General features: G+C 41.0%; 2 protein-coding genes across 3 annotated transcripts in view; both read left to right on the top strand.

The window, feature by feature from the left end:
* ttc27 (tetratricopeptide repeat domain 27) overlaps nt 1-11,488 on the top strand; it is a 69,481-nt gene extending 57,993 nt beyond the window's left edge. Inside the window, exons 13-20 of the mRNA XM_053510289.1 lie at nt 3,636-3,863; nt 5,127-5,225; nt 5,306-5,358; nt 6,143-6,308; nt 8,036-8,233; nt 8,360-8,471; nt 10,814-10,914; nt 11,238-11,488. Of these exons, the coding sequence (XP_053366264.1) occupies nt 3,636-3,863; nt 5,127-5,225; nt 5,306-5,358; nt 6,143-6,308; nt 8,036-8,233; nt 8,360-8,471; nt 10,814-10,914; nt 11,238-11,363 (1,083 nt within the window). The 3' untranslated portion in view covers nt 11,364-11,488. The remainder of the gene's footprint in view (nt 1-3,635; nt 3,864-5,126; nt 5,226-5,305; nt 5,359-6,142; nt 6,309-8,035; nt 8,234-8,359; nt 8,472-10,813; nt 10,915-11,237) is intronic.
* A 6,544-nt stretch (nt 11,489-18,032) lies between these two features.
* Nucleotides 18,033-24,763, top strand: part of ltbp1 (latent transforming growth factor beta binding protein 1) — a 69,095-nt gene continuing 62,364 nt past the window's right edge. For both annotated transcript variants that reach the window (XM_053509431.1, XM_053509430.1), the window contains exons 1-2: nt 18,033-18,526; nt 22,379-22,449. In XM_053509431.1, coding sequence (XP_053365406.1) covers nt 18,297-18,526; nt 22,379-22,449 — 301 coding nt within the window. In that variant the 5' untranslated portion in view covers nt 18,033-18,296. The remainder of the gene's footprint in view (nt 18,527-22,378; nt 22,450-24,763) is intronic.

The following is a 24,763-nucleotide window of genomic DNA, read 5'->3' as shown; positions in this document are numbered from 1 at the left end:
GAAGCACTCTGTGTCCCAATCTGATTACAGAAGTGCTCTCAGGTCAATAGACAAACGCTCAGGCTGCGTTAAAAGCTCAAGCATCAATATGAATTCAAATATGAAGTGAGCTACAGTACAGAGTCTGATACCAAATCAACTGCAGCCTCAACAACAGAATATCGGGATGAAGTCAATTAGTAGAGGGTGAAGTCAAGTATTGAGGGAAAGTAGCAGAGGTGTTGGGGGAACATGGATGGGGCGTCGGGGAAGAGTAGACAGGTCGTCGGGGGAGAGTAGACGGGTCTACGGGGGAGAGTAGACGGGGCGTCGGGGGAACGTTAACGGTGCGTCGGGGGGACGTGGACGGGGCGTCGGGGCAAACGTGGACGGGGCGTCGGGGCAAACGTGGACGGGGCAAACGTGGACGGGGCGTCGGGGCAAACGTGGACGGGGCGTCGGGGCAAACGTGGACGGGGCGTCGGGCAAACGTGGACGGGGCGTCCCGTAGAAACATGGACGGGGCGTCCGGGGGAAACGTGGATGAAGCATTTGGGAAGAGTAGACGGGGCGTTGGTGAACGTGGATGGGGCATCGGGATAAGAACGGGATGTCGGAGGAGCACGGACGGGGCGATGAAGGTAGCGTGGACGGGGCGATGAAGGTAGCGTGGACGGGGCGATGAAGGTAGCGTGGACGGGGCGATGGGGGTAGCGTGGACGGGGCATCAGGGGAGAGTAGCTGGGGCGTCGGGGGAGAGTAGCTGGGGCGTCGGGGGAACGTGGATGGGGCGTCGGGGGAACGTGGATGGAGTGTTTGGGGACAGTAGACGGGGCATTGGGGGAACGTGGACGGGGCGTCTGGGGAGCGTGGACGGGGCGTCGGGGGAGCGTGGACAGAGCACCGGGTAGAGTAGCCGGGGCGTCGGGGGAACATGGACGGGGTGTTGGGGGAGAGTAGCCGGGGCGTCGGGGGAACGTGGGCGGGGCGTTGGGGGAACGTGGACAAAGTGCTAGGGGAGAGTATTTGGGGTGTTGGTGGAGCGTAGTTGGATATAAAAAGGGTGAAGTGAGATATTGAGGGTAAAGTCACATGTTGAAGGTGAAGAGTGTGGAGGGAGGGTAAAGTTGAGGTATTGGAAGTGAGTTATTGGGTGGGAGGGTGTTGAGTATTGGGATGAAGTGTTGACTAGTAGTAAAGTCAAGTCAGGTCCAGAGATGAAGGAGTAGCGGCTATCTAGGGGTGAGGTCACATATAACCTGAGGATGTAAAGTTAAGGATGGATTGAAGATGGTGTTGGGTAAACTTGAGTATAGATGGACTGATGGACAGAAGTATATAGATATACTATATATAGTATATCTTAGTAATAAAGTGAAGTACAAACTGAGGCGTGAAGTGCAACATAGACTCGAGTCTGAAGTTGTGTGTGAGCTCAGAACGTGACGTGTACATCAGTGCCTGAGATATAACTGAAGAAGTTCTGTCTCGTTCCTATATCCTCTTTATTATTATTATTTTTGTTCATTTGCTAATGACCTCATCGTCTGGAATGCAACACGGTCTGAAGGAGAACAGAGGAAAAGGACAGGGTCATTGATTTCTCTACTATAAAGAAAGAATAGAAAATGGATGGATAATAAGAAATAAAGAGCAAAAGAGGAAAAGGTTAGATCAAATAAAAGGGTAAAGTTAAAGAGATGAGCGGCTTTGGTCTGTTCTCCAGAGCCCTGTTCTTAGTTATATGCCAGAGTTGAACTTTTCATTCCATTTGGTACAGAGTGACCCTTTAAATTATGCATGAGCCCGGTGCATTGTGGGTCAACGGGCCGCATGTAAATATGTCGAGGGGAAAAAATGGATGGGTGTGCACGGAGAACCGGCTGAGGGGAAATGTGAACAAGGCTGAGAGGGATGAATTGTAAAAGACTGACAGGAAAAAGAGCTAACGTTTTACAACACGCATGAGCTAATTACTCAGGAATGTGCAAGACCTCACGGCTAATATTGAGCTAAGCTGTGAAATTGCTTCATGGCGTTTCGACTGTTTGTGACAAAAAACGAAGCAGATGTGATTTTATTTGGGTTTGTGGAGCTGTTTGCGTTCATCACGAGTCTGTCGCTGTTCCTGCAGAATACTGAGAGGCAGCCGAGTTTGGAAGCCGAATTCTTCTTCTTCTTCACGCTAGCTCCTTATAGAGCGGTAATAAATTACACGTGATGAGAGCCCGGAGCGCCTCGGTTCCTTCGCCAGGAAAACAGGCTTTTTCTTGCCCAGATCAATTCCCTTCAGCGACGACATAAGAAACAAGTGGATCGAACCAATCTGGCAGCGGTAAAGGGGAAACCTGGTCTCTGCTGAGAAGGTGACGTGACTCGGAGATCACTTTCAAAATTGTGAAGAAATTCACAACTTTTAACAACTTTTTCCAGCATGTGTCCGATCGCAAAAATGTCACAAAGCTGGCTGATTTCCCTGGGCTCTTTAGAGCCAATAACGTTCTTCCTAAGGGTACATCACACTGATGCTTTTATAGGCAGCTAACAGATATGTAAGGTGTTTAAGGTGCTCGCAGGTATTTAGGAGCGTTTTCAGGGTTCGAGAGTTTTGGTGTTTATAAGGAATATTGGGTGGTACAGTATTTAGGGTTTAGTTTGGGGGTTTTATGAGAAGGTAAAAGTGATTTTTCATGGGTTTATTTATTAGGATGGAACTTATAAGGGATTCCCTGTTACCATATCATCACGATATCAATGTGCCCGTTTAATCTGTATTGCGATGCTGTAAGTGGAGCGTCTTATACATAAATGTTGCAATTCATTATGATTTTTTTCCTATTGTTATAATCCTACACAAACTTAGCAAATAATAGTGCGTAAACATTTTAGAGTGCAAGATCATAGATCATATAACTGCAACATATTAGCCTCTCAGGTGCAGACATATAAATAAAAAAAAAAATCTTTTAATAAATCAATTTTAAAGTAAATGCCACACAAAAGACTCGTGGTACCTCCATATGTATTATTAATTTATATATATAAATATTTATATATATATGTATATATATAAATAATACGGGGGGGGGGGGGTATTGGGGTAGGTGAATGGGTAGACTTCTTATATTTATATTAAACAACGACTACCTGGAGAGACTTTATCTAATTTATACGCCTGAGCAGGTGAGGGTTAAGGGCCTTGCTCCGGGGCAGTTTGGTGGTGCTGGGATTTGATCCCATGACCTTTAGAAAATGTAGTCCAACATCTAAATCACTGACCGGCCATTACCCCTAGGGAGATGCACCTGGGGTTTTAGTGTTATTCGGTTTTTTTTCCTTTTTCTTTTTTTTTTTAAGAAACGATTGTTGGTATTTATGACTTGTTTGGTGTTTTCGCTGGTATTTACGGGTGTGATGAATGAACAGTTATACTGTAATGTATAACAGGGCATTAAAAGATAAGTAAACATTTTGGAGGTTGCTACAGGGTATTTACGTGTACTGTATGACGTATGTGTGTGTGGGAGGGTAAAGATAACCGAGAGACATTCAGGTTAACGTGCTACTAAGAAATATTTAAGGGTTTTGTGGTATATCTACAGTAGTCGTCGAGTGTTAAAGGTTTTCTACGTGCGGATCTCATGTCTGTTTCTCAGGCGGAGGAAATACTGAGACGAGAGCTGGAGAAGAAGGAAACTCCATCTCTTTATTGCCTCCTGGGCGACGTCTTGAAGGATCCGCAGTATTACGATCGAGCCTGGGAACTCTCCAAGCACCGCAGCGCTCGGGCGCAGAGATCCAGAGCTCTCCATCACCTCCGAAATAAAGAGTTCCAGGAGTGTGTGGAGTGCTTCGAGCGCTCGCTGGGTATCAATCCCATACAGGTAAACAAACCACGCACACACATACACATGCGTGTACTGTATGCAGGCATGTATACATGATGCTGTAGAAAAGATATTGGAGTGTTGGTGAAGATGGAGGCGGTGGCAGCGAACTGAAGAAGAAATACATTGAGGTGTCAGCTTTCGTATAAATAATTTTTTTGCTCTTTTTTTTTTAACTTCCCATCCCAAACACAGCGTGAGATTCGGGCTACGAGCCGCAATAACACATCGTAATTTAGCTGTAACGACCCCGGTGTGATCCCTCACTCCCCCTCACTAACATCCACCAGCGAGACGGGGACTGAGAACGACAGGAGGAAGGGAGGAATAATGGGATAGCTGCAGAATAAGATGCAGGGAGAGATTAAATAAAGAGTGGAGGAGGAAGTGTGTGTGTATGTATGTGTGAGTGTGTGTGTGTATATATATATATATATATATATATATACGTATATATATATATATATATATATATATATATATATACACACAGAATGTTTTGAGAGAATTTGAGAGATGGTGAAAGAGATGGAATGAGGAAAAAGTAGGGAGTGTGAAATGAAAAAGAGGAGACAGATGGTCGAACTGTCGTATGACCATAAAAATCTGCATGCAACTTCGAACGGTGGAAGAGATTCATAACATTAATGAGCTTAATCAATAATTTATAATGCATCACTCTATCTCTCTCTCTCTCTCTCTCTCTCTCTCTCTTATGTTCTGTTGATGATGAGGAACTGAACGCTTGTAAACGATGATGCTTTTCCTGCACTCTGTGTGTTTGTGTGCACTATATTGTAAATGTATGTGTGTGTGTGTGTGTGTGTGTGTCTCTGGGGGTGGGGCTGTATTTAGATGTACAGTGTAATACCGGGTTAGTATGAAGTAATTAAATGTTTATGAGGGTATTTCGAGGTTGCTTAGAGGGCATTTACTGGGTAAGTATGAATGTGTAAAACTGAAAGAGGCTGAGGTAGAGGATGGTTTTTTGCGAGTTTGGTTATTTACACTAGGTACTAAAGACTATTTGAGTATATGTTTAAGGGTAATGATATATAAATATTTATGGTTTCTATAGATTTTCTGGGCTGTTGCATTTTTGGGAACATCGGGTAGACACGAGTGTGCAGTGTTTAGGGGGTTTGATGTTTTTAGACAACGGGTCAAGCTGAGGGGCTTTGCGGATATGGGCAATTAATATGTTAAAGACATATTCTCTCTCTCTCTCTCTCTCTCTCTCTCTCTTCATTCCCCTCTCAGTTGGGGGTCTGGTTCTCTTTAGGCTGTGCCTATTTTGCACTGGAGGGTTATGAAGGAGCTGCTAAAGCCTTCCAGAGATGTGTGGGACTGGAACCAGATGTAAGTCACACGACCGCCTTTTCCATTTTCCTTACATTTAAATGATGAAAGATCAAAAGTAAGAGTTTATTTCTTTTCAGAACTCAGAGGCCTGGAATAATCTTTCTACAGCCTACATCAAACTCCGGAAAAAGTGAGTGGGTGCAGATGGGTAAATGGATGAGTTGATGGATGGATGAGTTGTTGGGTTGATGAGTAGTTTGAAAACGGCTGGATGTTATCGATGATTTGTTGGAAGGACCGACAGACAGATGGATCGATGGGTAGCTGGATGGAAGTTTTGTTGGATGGATGGACGAGTTAAATGATGGACGAGTTAAAAGGATGGAAGGGTGGGGGGATGGATGGATGGATGGATGGATGGATGAGTAAATAAGTTGATGGAGAGATAGGTAAGATGTCGGATGGATGGCAAAATGTTGGATAGATGGACGATGGATGGATGGACAAGATGGATGGATGTATTTATGGCTGGATAAGATGTTGGCTGGATGGATGGATAGATAGAGTTTTACATGGATGGATGAATGGATGAGTTGATGTATGAATGGATAAATTGTTAAATGGTTAAATTTTGGGGAGAATGGATGGATCAATTGTTGAATGGATGGATGGTTAGATGAATTGGATGGATGGATGGATGGATGGATAGATGTTGATGCATGGATTGATGAATTGTTGGATGGATGGATGAGTTGATGTATGAATGGATAAATTGTTAAATGGTTAAATTTTGGGGAGAATGGATGGATGGATGAATAAATTGGATGGATGGTTAGATGAATTGAATGGTTGGATGGATGGATAGATGTTGATGCATGGATTGATGAATTGTTGGATGGAGGGATGGTTGGATGGATTGGATGGATGGACAAACGGATGGCTGAGTGTGATGTGTCATGTGTTTGTGCTGACAGAGAGAAGGCTTTTCGCACACTGCAGGAGGCTCTGAAGTGTAACTTTGAGCGCTGGCAGATCTGGGAGAACTTCATCGCCGTCTGTATTGACCTAGGCGAGTTTGGGGAGGCCATTCGAGCATATCATCGTCTCCTGGACCTGAGGGACAAGTACAAGGATGGGGAGGTAAGGCGGGACGGAGAACTTTGGAAACTAGCTTAGCGATCGCTAATAACAGCTGTGTAAAGAGAAATGCAGCAGAACTTAAGATGTGATCCGTCCGTTTTGCTGATTGTAGTTGCATTTTAATTTTACATCATTTTTTTTCATTTTAATTAGGGTTTATGATTTTATTTATATTTTATTACATTTTTACCCCTTAATTTTTTTGTACTGATGTTTTACTGTAATTTTTATTTTATATTGTGACTACTGACTTGAAGCTCACGCGCACACACACACACACACACACACAGTCTCATGTAAAGGGTTTGGCCGTGTGCAGGTGTGATTGAGTCAGATGTTAAAATGATGTAATGTTCACACCTGAGAGACGTCGTGAATAAAAAACACTGATGCAGTGGGATATGAAAAGTCAGCAGACTCGTTAGTGTGTTGTGTCTCAGCTGCAATTAACACGAGATAACGAACAAAAGCACATAAAACTAGCGCTAACAATTTCTTGGACCAGTTATCACACCAGCTGCTGTCGGCTATGAGCCGCTTGCTTTATCATTTCTCATTTTTACGTCTTTCCGAACATCAACTGCGCTTTATTGCCCGTTTCTCATTTTCTGCCCAGTATGTGATAAATGGAAAAAAAGAGGATGTAAACAAGTGGAAAAAAAAAAACAGATTAATCTTTTCAGGGAAGCGTAGGATCTTAATTCCAAACTATTAAATAAAAAGGAGTGTTCTTGATGCTCTAAAGAGCCGGAAGCGAATGAGATGTGTGAGTTTGGGGTTAGTGGGTGTCGAGGGGGAAGGGACAAGGCGCCTCGTTTGTTTGTTTGTTTAGTTATGCTTCGTTGCATTTTCTAATTATGAGTTAATTTTACAAACTTCACCGAGAAACAGGATCAGCGAAGAGCAGAGTTATAAAATGTTATTATAGAAATGAGATATACACTTCACTGGTTACTGTGACAGACAATCTGTGACAGACCTCCTTGACTGGGACTGGGAGCCACGCCTCCTTGACGGGGACTGAGGGCCACGCCTCCTTGATGGGGACTGGGGGCCACGCCTCCTTGACGGGGACTGAGGGCCACGCCTCCTTGACGGGGACTGAGGGCCACGCCTCCTTGACGGGGACTGGGGGCCACGCCTCCTTGACGGGGACTGGGGGCCACGCCTCCTTGACGGGGACTGAGGGCCACGCCTCCTTGACGGAGACTGAGGGCCACGCCTCCTTGACGGGGACTGAGGGCCACGCCTCCTTGACGGGGACTGGGGGCCACGCCTCCTTCACGGGGACTGAGGGCCACGCCTCCTTGACGGGGACTGAGGGCCACGCCTCCTTGACGGGGACTGAGGGCCACGCCTCCTTGACGGAGACTGAGGGCCACGCCTCCTTGACGGGGACTGAGGGCCACGCCTCCTTGACGGGGACTGAGGGCCACGCCTCCTTGACGGGGACTGGGGGCCAGGCCTTCTTGACGGGGACTGGGGGCCACGCCTCCTTGACGGGGACTGGGGGCCACGCCTCCTTGACGGGGACTGGGGGCCACGCCTCCTTGACGGGGGGGGTGTCATCGAAACCCGGAGTCCACGCCTCTTTCATTGAAACAAGGGGGGGCCACGCCACTTTCATCGAAACCCCGGGGGGGCACACCTTCTTCACTAAGTAGAGACAAGCAGGCTTAGGCCACGCCTTCCTAAACTAGTAGACAGACCAGTTTTGTCTCTTGCAGGTTTTGGATATTCTTGTTAGGGCGGTGACTGATGACCTTCCTGATCACCGTGGAGACCCAGCATCCAATCACAGGGCCAAGTTACAGGAGCTGTTCGGTCGAGTCACGGCCAGCTGCAGCACCGATGCCCAAATATGGAAGCAGTACGCTCGTCTCTATGGCAACGGCCATAGCGACAACAAAGGGGACAACGAGAAGGTGGAGCTTGAGAATCTCTCTTGTTCTAATGAATTCTCCATCAATTTAATTGAGTTATTAATTTGTTATGAGACAGTTTTATAAGTGTGTGTGTGTGTGTGTGTGTGTGCGTGCGTGTGTGTCTAGGCACTGCACTTCCTGTCTAAAGCCCACCGGTGTGAGACGCAGAAGTCAGGCTGGGAGAAAGACATGGGCAGCTTTAAAGACGTGATAAAGGGAGCTGTAGACATGGCCACTGGTGAGGTCACGTTTGTCTTTTCATTTTAATTAATGTAAAATATGATAATGAAAATAATTTGCATATTAATAAGCATTTACAGCACAGAGTGAGCATCACGCAGTGTAATCTCATTTATATCACACACACACCAGGATCACGTTCACTGGCTTCAGCACAGCAGCATGACGAAACACTAATCACTTCATCGCCATTATTTCCTTGTGAATGTTACTGTTACTATGGAAACAATAACATATTAGATCATAACCTGCTCTACTGTCAGAGCTGCTGTTATAAGGAATTAATCAACACCACCTGACCAATCAGAGGCGAGGACTCGAGAGCGCCGTGGGGGAAGAATATAAATGTAAATAAAGATTAGAGTTGTAGTCGTTTCTACAAGAGAAAGAGGATTAGTGTAGGGTTACACTGTGTCCCGTAAAGTGCTTCATAAACATTTCCGTGTGAATTAGTTTCTGTTTGGTTCAGTAAATAAGGTGAGAATAACGTAAGTGGTGAAACGTCTCCTGGAATCTTAATAAGCGCAGCAGAACAAAGCACAGATGTGCACGAGTTCTTTATTGGACAATCCATAAACCTGCCTGTCTGAAAGTTATTCTGAGTGTGTGTGTGTGTGTGTGTGTGTGTGTGTGTGTGTGTGTGTGTCTCTCTCTCTCTCTTGCTGTCATTGTCGATTAATAACCTCCACCTTTTGTCCTTCAGTGGCTCGCTGTTGATCATAGTGATTCATAAAGAAGTGATGTGAGATAATGTGCCGTGCCCACCTACACCATGCTGTGTGTGTGTGTGTGTGTGTGTGTGTGTGTGCACATGTCAGTGTGTTTAAATGTATGTGAGAACGGGCCATTTTTCTTGCCTGCACATTACTTTGTAGCTAGTTTATGTGCTTTATCCCTGTCTATTTCACTGTGTGTGTGTGTGTGCGTGTGTCACACACACACACACACACACAATTACCAAATCCAATGAAGTTACCCAATTGGTTCACGGTTGTATACTTGACCTGTGTTCTTGATATAATAGACACGGATTGGGTAACTATACTACAGGTGTAAGCACAGATTGGGTAACTACTGTACAGTATACTATAGGCACAGATTGGGTAACTATACTATAGACACAGATTGGGTAACTACACAGCTGATGCAAAATGGGTAAGAAAACAGAAGACACATATCGCGTAACTATACAGGGCGTTACCTGATGTGTTTCTACTGTATTGTTAACCATTTTTGCATCATTTCCCCAATCTGTGCCTATAGTATAGTTACCCAATCTGCACCCCCTGTGTGCTTACCCAGTCTGTCTTCTCTGTTTAGTTACCTTACATCTGTCTTACTGTACAGTAACCAATTTGCCTCAGATGCGTAGGTACCCAGTCTGCATTTCATATATAGTCCATATCCACTTCTGGATATTTACCCAGTCTGCAGCCCCTGTGTGATTGCCTGACCTGTGGCTCTCGTAAACGTACCCAATCCATCCCCCTGTATAGTAACCCAAGCTGTTGCCATGTCATTGTCTTTAACGCAAGTGCAACTCACATACTCGGTGTATTCTACCTTGCTGTCCAATCTGCCCCTGTCTCATCTACTTCATGGCGTGATCATCTTTGTCCTGTCTGGGGACGCGTTGGACACCGTCTCTCTCCTGCCAAGCCTCTTTTGAACGACGGCGCACCTGCGGACGTATCGTCCTCGCTTAACGTCGGAACTTTATTATCATTTTACTTTGCTTAGTCTGTCCCCTCGTGTGACACTGCCCCCCAGTGTTTCAGTTTATATCGCACCTTGTGGACGCGTTACAGCGGTTCCAGAGGACATGCAGAACTGATGCTCTAAACAAGGGATTGTTAGTGCGGGGATTAAAACATTACTGTGGAAGGTCATGATCGGATTTGTGGGCTCATTATCCATTCTCACTTCATGTCAATTGTGTGTGTGTATGTGTGTGTGAGAGACAGAGAGAGAGACATTGAGATGAAAAATGTCACCATCACGGTCAGCAGGACAAACAGTTTGAGAGGAAATATTACACACACACACACACACACACACACACACACACACACACACACACACACATACCTCTCTCTCTCTCTTTCCCCCACGCAGTACCACTTTAAATGACCCTGGTGCCCTTTAACCCTGAAAAGCTCTCACTGTGTCTGATGTTTAATGTTTAATGTTGACCTCCATCCTCCGTCTCACACCCACTGAGCTGAAGGTGTTTAATAATGTCTCTCTCTGTCTTTCTCTCTCTGTCTCTCTCTCTGTCTCTCTCTCTGTCTCTCTCTCTCCCTCTCTCTCTGTCTTTCTCTCTCTGTCTCTCTCTCTCAGTGTCCCTCCACTGTAGCAGAGAGAAGTCAAATCCTCAGGAAGCGCTGCAGCTACTCTCGTCTGCTCGGCTCAGTCTGAAGAGCTTAGCCACTAAGGCAAAAGTCAGTATTCCTTCCATCGCTCACTTCAACCGTTTTTTTACTAAGCTTTGCTTTTTATTCATTTTTTTATTCACAGTACGTTAGCTTTCACTGAGTAGATTCACTTCTGCCTTATAGATTAGCTGTCACTGTCTTGGTTAGCTTTCTTTACTCACTAACTGTTACTTTCTGTCATGTCTTATGCTAGCTTTTAATCGCTAGACTCATTATTAATGTTACACTAAAGGAAAAGGAAAATTCAAGCAATTATGTTTATAAAATTAGCAAAAGGTTTTAAACACACATGCTGTAAATTGGTGTGAACTTGTGTTTGATGTCCACAGCAACTCTACACCGACGTAGCGACCGGAGAAATTCACGACGAGCTCCAAAGCGACGTAGCACAGCTGGAGCGGCTAATCGCAGAGCTACAGGACCTGAGCGCAGAGCTGCGCAGCCAATCAGAATAACTTCCTGTACTACTAGCCACGCCCACTTTCCTGTTTCTCGACCTTATACAGTGTTGTATGTTAGAATGTGCTAATAAACTGAGCTAGTCGTGAAAATTCTAAATAAAAAATGTTTTTTTTGTAGAGCCTCTGTGTTTTTTTTTTCATTAAAAAGAAAATATATTCCTCTATATATTAATTGTCAATATATTAAATGATTTAGTGTTCTGATCTGGTAAATTGAAAAGATTTTATAATTGTTAATATTCCTTGTTGCTACAGTAACTGATACTAACTAATAATTAAAAAAGTATTCATATTTAAAAATATATTCACACTATACAAAATTATATATTGTATTAATATATCACAGTATTTTGAAAACTACATAAGGACTTGCCGCTATAGAAATATATTTAAATGTATATCTTAATGTATTTAATTTTATATTTAACAATATACTTCATAATATATTGAATTTAATTGAATATATCTATTTCTTATTTTTTTTTTACATTATGCTTACAGTATATGTTAATGTAGTTAGAACAAAAAAATGGACTTCATGAGCATTAATCAGAGCACACCAACAAAGTAAAAGTATGTATTCCTCTAAAAGCATAAAGTTTTAGTAATCTTTTAACAGAACAATTAGAAGTATAAATATAATGGTTTTTATCTTTACTGCTATATATATATATATCCATATCCATACATGGTCCATTCATATATTCCAATATATTAATAAATATAAGCACTAGTTTTCTATAAATGGAAAAGTATTATTTAATATATAGCATTATATTTTACAACATATTGCCATATATTTCTTTTCCGTATTTTTTTGGATCCAGGTACTGATGAAGTTTAGATGATGCTTAGCTAATCATGGATCGCTAATTAAAAAACATGTTAATGTTGCAAATTTTTATTAATTAAATCAAATAATCGATCATTGCTTTTTGCCGTAGAGTGCACATTATATCCTGTACTGTGATTTCTTTTTTAAAACCGTTCCTAAAAGAAAGATTTGAAATGATTTTAAGCTTCATGTAGAGAACATTTACTTAAGATATAAATACAGCTTTTTAAAAAAAAAACTTTTTGAATCTGTTATCAAAAGTTATTAAACAATCTAATTAATAAGTATTTTTATGTTGTAGGTATTCGTTAAAAAAAGCTGTAGAGTTTTCTGCTCTTTTTAATCAACCTTCCTCTTTTATCCATCTTTTTCTCTTGTGATGATTTTTCCCTTATATGGGCGTCGTATTTTTTTGCTCATACATGATATCAGTCTCAGTTAAGTGGATGTTTGTTTAAAGCGTTTTAACCAGACTGAGCAGAAAAGTAGCGCTCAGAAAGTTCCCAGAACTCGGCTTACTTCCAAAACTGGACTATTTTTTTCTTTTTAACTGCAGGGGAAAGCACACACACAGAGCGCTAAGAATGTGGAGAATGTTTGTGTTTAGCTCTGTGCTGATGCGTCCTGTCACATCCTCCTTCTGGGAATAAAAACAAGCCGCTTGTGTTTTCCTGCAGGGCTTCAGGAAATGACATCACAGTTTACAGTCTTAAAAAGTTCTAATATGTTTTTGGACAATTTCTAACAGCACACTACAGCGGTTATCTCAGTGTTAACGTTATCTAGCTAGCAATTTGCTTTTAATTAGCTTGCTAACCGTGTCCCTAGGTTTTTTTTTTTTTTACTTTTGACAAAAATATCTCTCGTGTGAAAATCCTTATGCGAATTGATTGGTCAGGTGTTCAGTATATATTTTTTCTAAATAAAAGTAGCGCAGGTTAATATTTGATGCCCTCTAATTACAAAAAAAAAAATATGTTTATTGGTTTTATTTAAGGATAAATGTAATTATGGAAGGAGTCTTCAGTGTCACTTTGTTCACTTGCGGAAGTTAGATCGCATGTCTGGCACATTATTGCATGCGTGCATCCTACGATGTCTAAAAGCAAGAGTAAAATCAGTGGTGATGGAGCTGGTACTGCTAAGAAGCGCCAAGCAATAACGATGGTGACGAAAGCGAAAATTATTGAGAGAATGGAGCGAGGTGAAAAGGTGGCGGACATTGCTTATTCTTTTAACATGAATCGTTCAACCATCGGCATGATTGTAAAGAACACTTTTCAGTAATATGCTGTGTATAGCTTATTTAGTTTGTAGACAAGTACCTAAAAAATGTTTGTTGAACTTACGAACAAATTGGACTTATGTACAAGCTCTCAGAGCAGAACTTGTTTGTATGTTGGGGACTGTATTGACATGTTGATGCACCCATTTTTGCTCCTCACAAGCATCAATTACATAATTCTGTAAATAATGGAAAGTCCCCTTTAGTGTGATGATGTCATCGCAATATTATACACGGTGAGAAAGAGTAAAGCCGTACCTGTAAGATATCAGCCCTTCTTAGCTGTTTCTCAGGAAATGTGAACTTCAATTCCTGGAAGTTTTTTGACCTTTTAAGAACGTTGGGAACTCCACAAGACTGAAACTGAACAAACATCCTGTTTGTGTGTGTGTGTGTGTGAGAGAGAGAGAGAGAGTGAGAAGAGCTGATTTAAGTGCTTCCAGAGTCTGTACCATTATGTAACAATGCAGAATAAACCACAGAGATGAAAAGCTGATGTTCGTTATTATGGCCTTCTGGACAGGCGCTGCTTCCCTTCTCATACAGCAGAGTCCTTAATCTCATGAGAAAAACTGAGATGGAAGTGCTGGAAAGATGGAGTGATAAACAGCAGTCATCTAATGGGTTTTTTCCTTTTCAAGTATCATGAAACATCATATCACAGTAAACTTTTCAGAGATATATTCAAAGCATTGGCACTTTGATAACTATTACATCTGTAATTGCATTAGATTAGCAGTAGAAACGCTAAAACAAATCGGACTTGTTTTTCAGACACATCCCACAGGCGCTCGATTGGATTTGGAGGTTGAATAAACACCTCGAACTCTGTCATGTTCCTTAAACCATTCCTGAACAATACTGTATTTGCAGTGTGTGCTGAGTGCATTATCCTGTTGAGAGACCATCGCTATCATGGAGCACTGTGGCCATGAAGGGATGTAACTTGCTCTGCAGCAATGCTTAGGTACTGTGGTGTGTGTCAAAGTAACATCCATATGAACGGCAGGACCCAAGGTTTTTCAAACATTGTCCAGAGCATCACACTGTCTCCGCTGTCTCACATTCTTCCTATAGTGCACCCTGGTGTCATCCCTTTCCCAGTTAAGTGACACACACACACATGGCCATCTTCTTCCATTGCTCTGTGGTTCAGTTCTAATGCTCACATGCGAATTGTAGGAGTTTGTGGTGGAGGACACGGGTCAGCATGGGCACCCTGACTGGGCTGCGGCTACGCAGCTCCAAAAGCAACAAACTGTGATGCGCTCTGTGTTCTGACTTCATTCTATCAGAATCAGCAGCATCAGTTTTTCAGAAGTTTGAGCTAAAGTAGCTCTTTTATTGGATGGGACTTCATGAGGCAGCCTCGTACAGTGACCCCAGGGGCCCACTACCCTGTTCCTAGTTGACCAGTTTTCCTTCCTTGGACCACTCTTGGTAGTTCCTGACCCCTGCAGACTGGGAAATCACACAAGAGCTGCTGTTTTAGTCAACCAGACATCACAATCTGGCCTTTGTCATTGTCACTCAGATGCTTACACTTGCCCATTTTTCCTGCTTCTAACACATCAAATACTATGAGTTGTAGTAGGAGTAATATTACTAATTGTCTCTGCATTAGAAGTTGTAGTAGAATAATATAATTTATTATAATATTGGTTGTGATAGCAACAGTAACGGCAGTAGTCATGATCGTAGCAGTTGCAGTAGTAATAGTGTTATTAGGAGTGTTATTACTCTTGACATACAGGGCGGCGCTGGTGTACAGCCTTCCTGATTATCTCGAGGGAACAGAAAATCACTTTAACAAGATCCAACCCTGAATCTGTAACTGAATCAGGAACAAGTGGACTCTTGGGAACCTTTAAAACCATTACATCTTAATGGGAAAAATAGTTAATGAGAACGACTGAGTCACCTCGCATTAGCTCTTTCTGACTTTCTTTCCAGCGAGATCAAAGTAAATCTTTCCGTTGCTCATTCCTCACTCCTTCGTCTTTACTCTTGTTCTCCGCTCCTCCTCTATCTGGTCATTTTATTATCCTATAAATAGTGCTGACCTCAGAACAGAGCAGTGACTCAGTTCTACTTCACCATGGTCTGTTTTTAACCCTGATTGACTCACGCTGACGCTATCCTCTGACCACAGCCTCAAAATATTTTCATTTATATAGCTATAAATATTTCATTTAAGGTCAAAAGTTTAAAAATACCTGTGTGACAGCTTGTCCTGTGCTCGACAGGGTTACGCTGTACTGTAACATTACACCACGGCGCTGCTGAATCCTGCGCTCTGATTGGTCAGAAGGTGTTGATTAATTCTCTAGAACAGCAGCTGTGATAGTAGTGCAGGTTTACAATGATGCGTTTGTCCAGATACAGTATGTTAATCGTTTCCATAGCAACAGGTCGTAGTTCTATAGTAACTGTACAGTTGGCCAACCGTCTGTCTGACTAGTAATAAATTAGCAATAACAAGTTAATTAAACAGAAATGTTACTAATAAATGAATGGTTATCTCTGACTGTGTATATGTCTGTCTTTCATTCGTTTGTCTTTCTGTATACGTCGATTCATCTGTCTGTCTGCCTTTCACCTGTCTATATATTTGCTTGTCTTACTAGCTATCTGTTTATTTACACTTTTATCTTTCTGTGTATAGCTGTCCGTCTGTCAATTTATCTGCTTTTCTCTGTCCATTTGTTGATCAATCTATTCATCTGTCCTTCCATCTGTCTGTTTATTTAAAGATTGCTTACGGCTTACAGCAGATGAGGTACTAAATGAATTGTAATGTTTTAATCCAGTTACTTCACTTAAAAGGTTATGAAGGTGGAAGGCTTTTTCGATTTCAGACAGGGTTCTAACTTAGTACATTTATGCGTGCATGTGTGTGTTGTATTATTAGTAAGTGTCTCCATAATACCCCATGAGTTGTCGTTGTTGGAGTGTGTGGGTTGTCTGCACGGTCAGGAATAAACTCATGACCTTCACAAACACTGATCTTAGATAAAATATTCTTTTAAGTATGTCTTACAGCTCTGAGACAGAATTACACTGTATAAGGGTCAGAGGTCACGGTCAGAAATGTAGTGTCTGAGATATGACTGAAGATGATGGACAGAGAGGAAACATTTAGAATGACTTAGGTGGTCTATTAAAGCTGTTCGTAACTGATAGAGAGTCTACAGTCAGTCACGTGGAATAAAGAGAACAATAATGACTTAAACAACATACAGCTACAAGACTGAACCGTGAGTCTGTAAAAGTTTTGCACACATGCCATTAACTCACATTAACCATAAAAAAAAGAAAAGAGAAAATGAACTAGTTAATTATCTGTCTAGCTTGCTAACCTAACTATCTAATTATTAATAAGGTGAAAAATAAATTTTGGGTTTAGAATATGTATTTTTCTTAAACATTCTTACATTAAACTCAGGAGCATATTGAGCAGTTATGCAGCTGTCTGGATTTTACAAAGATCAACTAATTAACATAAAAACAAACTGAATATTAATAAAGATCTCAAGGCTTTCAGATCAAATGTGTTTACCATCAAAGTTACAACCAGACACTCGACTGTAGTAGAAATTACTCCTGGTAATAATATTTCCCACTAATTTCTTTTTCTTTCTTTTTTTCTTTATTTCTTCATCCTTTTTCTTTGCATTATTTATCTTTCTTTCCTTTTTTTATTATTTCTTTTATTTTTATTTTTATTACTTTTTTCTGTTGATGCTTTCTTTGATTTTCTTTTATTGTTTTCGTTTGATCTTTATTCTGTTTCTTTGCGTTCTTTCTTTTTTATTGTTTTTTCTATTTCTTTTGTTTCTGTCTTTTTATTCTATCTTTTATTCTTTTTACTTACTTTTTTCTGTTTTTTTTACATTGTGTTTTTCTCCCTCTTTTATTCCAGTTTTTTCCCAGTCATTTAGTCAGTTATGTAGATGTGTAGTTAGTAAATTAGTTTAGAATTACTAAACACAACCTACCATATAATTAAATAAAAATTAAGGCAGGTTTTTGGTAACCTTTTTTCATTTGCTGTTCTGGTAACTTAAAAAAATATATTTTCACATATCCTTAAAATGTAATGATTTAATCACAAAAGGCTGGAGATTATTCCAGGTGATATACACCCAGTCAGGAGTTTATGTAGAGTTCAAATACAATACCCTAATTGAAATATTAGCTTAATTGTTTAAATAGTTTGGGTGATGGGTGTCATTTGTCCAGTTATTAGACTCACCTGAGTCATTCATCAAAGTGTTTTTATAGTTTGTTATTTATTTTACATGAAGTTAAAAAGGTGTGTTCACACAGACACACACACACACGCGCGCGCACACAGTGTACATGCATACATTCATGCATACTTTTCAGAGGTGGCTTTCAGGGTTCTGCCCCCAATAAAGAGCCCCCTGCCCGTGACGTGCTGTGACGTCACGCGCCCGCAGGTGATTGGCTGTTGGGGTTTCTGACTCGTAGAGCTGATTTTTTTTCTTTTCTTTCTCTGTCTAGTACTTGAAGTTTTCTCTGCGCTTCTGATGGCCGGTATATGACACACCGCTCAGGGATTACACACACACACACTCACACATACATACACACACTGTACTTACAAACAAACACACACACTCACTCTTACGCAAAGTACACACACTCTCCCCGCGCGTTTATCGCTTTTTATCTTCATCTCTTTATTCTTCTCTTCCTCTCCGCTACTTTTGGATACTTTTTATCAATTCTTTTTTTTTCTCCGGGATTTCTGGCTCTCTGAAGAGAAGCGCGTGCAGCGGACATGGCCGGGATCCGGTGTAACTTTACACCGCTTTTATTATCCTCATTATTATTAACATCATTCTTATCATTATTCTGCTCCTCGCCGTCGTGCGCGCTCCAGATGGACCGGGTGCGCGTGAGCTCCGTGTCCACGTACGGTGTGGAGCTGCATGGCGTCGGTGGTTCGGTCCGGACCCGCAGGACGGGCACGAGCACGAGTGGACTGACCCACCACATGAAAGTCTCCGGGTAAGGTCGAGCTTCTTAGTGGACTTTGTAGGGTGAATAAACCATCATAGGGCACTTATGTAGGGAGCATGGAGCTGAACCCCAAGTGGACTTACTTCTAGGGTATAGGGGCTGTAATCCCACTAGTCCCCTAGATACAGTAGCTTGCTATTACAGTAAGTTTGCTGTGTAGGGCAAATGGGTCAATACTGTTGTGTACCCTACTTTGGGCAGGGAGTAGGGAGCTGAAGCCCAAGTGGACTACAGGGTACAGGAGCATTATCATTATTGTGTGCCCAATTCAATTTAATGCAATTCTATTTTATTTGTATAGCGGCTTTTAACAATTGTCATTGTCACAAAGCAGCTTTACACAATCAAAAGAGTTATTTAAGTTTGTATGGAATGTGAATGTGTATCAATCAAAATGGTCAGATGAAGTGCACTTATAAAACAGCCCCTTACGTACCTAGCTATAAGGGATGTAGTATAATTTATAGTATGTATGTACTAATTTTGTCCACCTTACGTACAGTAGTGCACTTTCGCAGTGGAAAGCTGAACCCCAAGTGGATTCTGGAGGGTACGGGAGCGTTACCATTATTGCATAATCAATGATGTGCACTTATAAAGCAACCTCTTACCTACCTTGCTGTAAGAAATGTAGTCAACTTTATAGTATGTACTGTATGTATGTACTGTACAATGTTTGTGCACCCTATGTAGTGCACTTTTGTAGTGGTAAGTTGAACCCCAAGTGGACTCTGGAGGGTACAGGAGCAGGACTATTATTGTTTACCCTATGATGTGCACTTACAAAGCAGCCTTCCACATACCTAGTTATAAGGAATCCAGTATACATTATAGTATGTATTTACCAGTATCGTAAATACCCTACAGTATGTAGTGCACTTTTATAGTGGGTGGCTAAACCCAGGTGGACTCTGGCATACCTGCAAAACCTTTCTTCTACAGTATGTACTGCACTTACACATGCAGTAGTCTTTGTAGCATACATACCTATTAATGTCCACCCTAAGTAGTGCACTTCTATAGGGACCAGGGTACTGAACTTCAAGTAGACTTTGCTGGGTATAGGTGCTGTAAAAATGCAATGTCTATGGTGTAAGTGCACTACATATTGTACATCCCCTTATAGGATGCACGGTATCCTTTTGTAGTGCACTTATATCTGTATAAGTCCTAGTATATAGGATGTATAAGATGTAAACCATATATGGTGCACTTATATAGGGAATAGGGAGCTTTTATAGTACTTTTATATATTACTTTCTTATAAAGTTGACTATGCAGGGTGAAGGAATGCTAACAGTCTTCCTGTTAGTCATTCCAAACTTTTCTAGTGCACTATTACAGGGAGTAGGGCATAGTGTCATATTAGTGTCATAGACTTAAGCAGATACAATGAGGATAAAGGAACAAGAATACTAGAATAGTATTATCATTCTCTACTCAAGTAATATTATAGTAATATCATTCTCTACTCAAGGAGTTGTGGTCATAATGAGGCTGTTGCTAGGCAACAGAATGATATGGACACTAAACCTTAGCTACTTTAGCTAGCCTAAGACTGAGGATTTTGTAAGCGTTTCCCAGCCACTGGATAAAATAAGAGGATTGCTTCAGGAAGGGCATCCTGCGTACAACGCTGTGCCAACCCCTCGCCGGAGGCATCCGAAAGACCAACAACAACACCGTCATTACCTTTAGCATCAACCGCTAGTTGCAAACATTTGTTTATGAAGATTAGCTCACGTGTTCTGCGTTGTTAAACATTTTTTAATGAATTTTATCGTGATGTTTGATATTATCTAGTAAATAAGAAACATATTTAATATTTTATGTGTTTACATAATTTACCCAAAAACATATTTACATCAGATGTTTTTAGTAAATTTGGTAAAAAAAAAAAAAAAAAGTCTTAATTAAAAGTGCTGTGTCATTATCCTTAGCATCAACTACTAAGTTACCTTGTGAAATTAACTCAAGTATTTTTAAACAATATTTTAGGGATATTTTTACTGCTGTTTAATATCAACTGTATTAAATAAATTATATATTAATAAAATGAATAACTTAAAAGTATGTATTAAATCTTTTTTGTGTTGATAATCAGTAATGAACACAGACATGTAGGCTCGACTAAACCTATGGACACTGAGCTAGCTAGTGACTAAGCTTACGACTTTAACTAGCTCAGAATTAATTCTTTTATACATACACACCATGTGAGTGTACTAATACCTCTTTTCCACTAAAGTGAACCAGGTGCTAGTTTATATCTGGTGCTAGTGCCGGTTCAGAGCGGGTTTAATAAAGAACCACCTAAGAACTGTCTTCGTTTTTCCATGAACTAGACAAGCACGTCATCATGTCACTATATATGATCGTGTATGTCTCTCCTTTTCCCAGTAATGCTAGCGGCGGTGCTTGAGCCACTGCTAGCGGGGAAAAATGCCAAGGGCAAGCCCAGCAACAATGGCGAACTTCAACATGGCTTTGCGAGGAATTCAGCTGGCTTTATCGTTACTCGAAAGCCACACATTGCATATTGAGTCCATTTATTTCTAAAGATGAGGGTCACAAACATTTAGTTGGTGATAATCACCTCTGATGTAAGTGGTTCTTTGTTCTAGCCCAGAAAAGCGTTGGTGCTGCCATGCCACTGGTTTTTGTGTATGACGTCAGATACCTTTGCTGTGTGAAAACAAAAAACTTGTTCTAAAGTAGCTCTGCAACCGCCTTTGGTCTAAAAGGGGTAAAAAAGACACATTATCAGAGAAAATGAGACAAAATAATCAGAAGCATCCACATTTACCTCAGATGTGTTTAAAAATGTGTAATAAAAACAAGTAAAAGTGTGCTGTCATTACACATAGCATCAACCGCTGAAGAAATATTGTTAAGCATTATTTAAATTATTTGACTTTTGAAGTAAAATGTCTATAAACGTCTTTAAAATTAAATTATCAAAGTATAAAGTAATAACCCAAACTCCACTGAATGTTTATAGTATTTCTTTACATTTTCGTCTTTTTCATACTTGTTTAAGTGTGTGTTGTATAATATAGAGGGCAGACACCGCGTGAGTGTGTGTGTGTGTGTGTGTGTGGTTAGGACAGGATTCCAGTGTAGCTCTCACATTTATCTCCTGAGAGAAAAACTAGTGAGGTCAATGGGTACGAGTGAGTAAGTGTGTGTGTGTGTGTGTGTGTTTTCCAAGTACCTACGCCTTGTTTGAACGTGTCTACAATCTCATCCAAAAGCTCATATATCCCACACACGCATGTGTGTCTGTGTGTGAAAGAAGGATGTATGATAGTGAGTGTGTCTCAGTGTTTTTGTGTGTTCATGTGAAAGAAATATGTATGAGTGTGTGTGCGCATGTGTGTGCACACCTCTTAGGGTCAGCTTCACTGTGTTTGCTAGAAGATTCTACTTGAAGGTCACACAGCATGTCAGACAGCATCATTCCTAGCATGGAACAAACGTTAGGTATATTTAAATAGCCAGCGAGTTCAAAATGGAAAAAAAAAATTCTAGACAAAATAAAAAAACTTACAAGTCTTTATGAAATGATTTGGTTAACCTTACACTGCTGAAACTGGTGTTTTTTTGATTTTGCATCCTTGTGAATAAGTTGTATAATAACATGTTTTTGTGTGTGTGTGTGGTTGTGTGTGTACGTGTGTGCATGCTCCTAGATGGGTATAGATCTAAGTATATATAAGAATTGGTTAATGTTAGTGTGTGCATGTGTTTGTGGGTTTAAGTGTACCATGTCTGTGTGTGTGTGAGAGAGAAATATGTATGTTGTGTGTGTTGGCACTTAGACTCTGGCTGTTGTTGCAGGGTGAATGTCTGTGGAGGGCAGTGCTGTATTGGATGGAGTCAAGCTCCTGGATCTCAGCGTTGCACAAGGCGTAAGTCTCACACACACACACACACACACACACACACACACACACACACACACACACACACACACACACACAGTAGGCCATATATAATGACTTACTTACTACTACACTTAAGCAATATCACACTTGAGGGTGTGCGGTTGTGCTGAATATCAGCACAGCTGTGATGCGGCTGTAGGCACGGGGGCTCAGCCAGTATACTGAAAATAACAGCACAACCTCGAGTGTGATATTGCTTTAATACAACAGTTCCACAACAGATTATGTCACCAGATTATGATTCGTTTCTTTATTTAACCAGTTATTTCGCTCCGCAGACACATATCCTTTCCGCGCCTCGTGGAACTAACAGAGGCAATCCGGTTGCTTAATTTTATTAGACGTATTTTCTTGCTGAAAGTGATTCTGTGATTGAGTTTTCAGTGTGGGTTTTGTCAGGCAGTTGCTCTCTCCTGTAGACAGGTCTGTAGACAGTAAGGACCTACTTGCACTCATGCTGCGGAATAGTTATGTAGTTAAACCTCCTGGTACTGTTACTGGCTTTCATCACTACTCGTGGAAAGCCTCTCGTCCAATCGGTTTACTCAGTCAGAACTAACTGTTGTATAATACAATATAATATTCCTCCAGTCAAAAACACAGGTGGTTTGGTGAACTGTGGTCTATGTGCGTCTGTCAGTCTCAGTGAAAGAGGTGCCTCAGTGAATTACCTGAAAACTTGAACAATGGATCGTTCTACATTTTTGGAGTCCAAAACAAAACTTTTGGCACCCTGACCACTAAAAATAATCACATGCATGCATTCGATGCATTCGGGAGCTGAGAGGATGTGTGGAGATATAAAAAGGCCGACTAATTCAAAACAGGCTGATTTTAATAGAGGCTTTTATAAATAACTACAGTAACAGCTGCAGAGATCAGATCAGCTAAACCACTTCACTGCTGTCAGACAGAGAGCGAGACGGGTATATGAACAGTGTAATGATGAAGAAGAAGTGAGGAAGATTATCTGATGAATGGAGGAAGAAATAGAGCTCCTCAATATTTATATGACATCATGGTGAATTATCATATTCAGTGCGTGTTGTGGAGATATTGTTGGTATGGTAGTAATGCTTATATCTTCTGTACGTCTTCAGATACTCTGATCGAATATTTTTCTGATCTTGCTCACCATTACGACAGAAGCACTTGTAGATGAATAAAGGAAGGACAGAAAGACAGGATAGGAAAGGCGAAAGATATGGTATGGATATGGAATTCATTTAAATTAAATTAATCAATTAAATTAATTCAGCATTTTCAATAACCACTGACTATAATGAGTAACAAAGTCAATATAGTCAACAAATACATTAGTGAACACATGCTAAAGCATGTTTGGAGCCGCGATGCTAATGTGGCCAACATGTTTACAGTTCAGGGTGAATCCTGATGGGCTTGTTAGCCACATTAACCCTAAAGCTCCTGTTCAGGAACATCTGACACGTCACGGATGATCGATTTTTGCCAAAGACGTTTTCGTGGATGATATTCCTCACCCTGTGTACAGAAGAACGGATCCCACAGTCAGTCAAGGCACTCGTTCTCCATACTATAGATCTTTCGTTCAATTCGCTTTTCAGGATCAGCGCCTTTCCTGTCACGCTACATAGAACGGATCATAAATTCTCCTGATAAATATTTAATGGAGTTTGATTTTTCGGCCACGCACACATCCTCTGACTCTCTAACGTGTTTTTCCCTCACTGGGCTTTTCTGACAGGAATAATACAAGCATTGGTTTATAAAACAAATATACAGCCGATGGGTTCTGCAGTCAGATTGGTCAGAAAGTGTTGATTAATTCTCCATAACGGCAGCTCTGACAAAAGCACAGGTTTGTATTCATTTGCTCAGTCTAATATGTTATTGTTTCTATAGCAACAGTGTGTAATTGTTTTTTTTGTAGTTATCAGTAAGTTGTATGAAAGGAGTCAGTGCCAGTGCCAGTGCTTAAATCTGAGTTTTAAATAGCAGAGGAATGAAATACTTAGGGATGCCTCTAATGGCCGTTATCTAATATTTTAGATTAAATCTAATTTATTAACAAAATTATTTAGAATAAGTTAAATCGCAGCTATTTTCTGTTAATTATATGTTAACCTGATTTTAATTGTCCCAGACAATCATTTGTGTGATTACAGGTCACTCTCTTTACTCTGTACGTTCAGAAGAGAAAACCAGCAGCTTTAATTTTGCCGTTAGTCCAGAGCGAAATGTCCTCTCCAGATTCTGCCTCCTCATAAAGCCGTAAAACTGCTCTAAAATACGAACT

This window comes from Clarias gariepinus, chromosome 13, assembly GCF_024256425.1.
Source record: "Clarias gariepinus isolate MV-2021 ecotype Netherlands chromosome 13, CGAR_prim_01v2, whole genome shotgun sequence".
NCBI lineage: Eukaryota > Metazoa > Chordata > Actinopteri > Siluriformes > Clariidae > Clarias > Clarias gariepinus.
The sequence above is the reverse complement of the archived record's forward strand: the minus strand, read 5'-3'. Positions and strand labels throughout refer to the sequence as shown.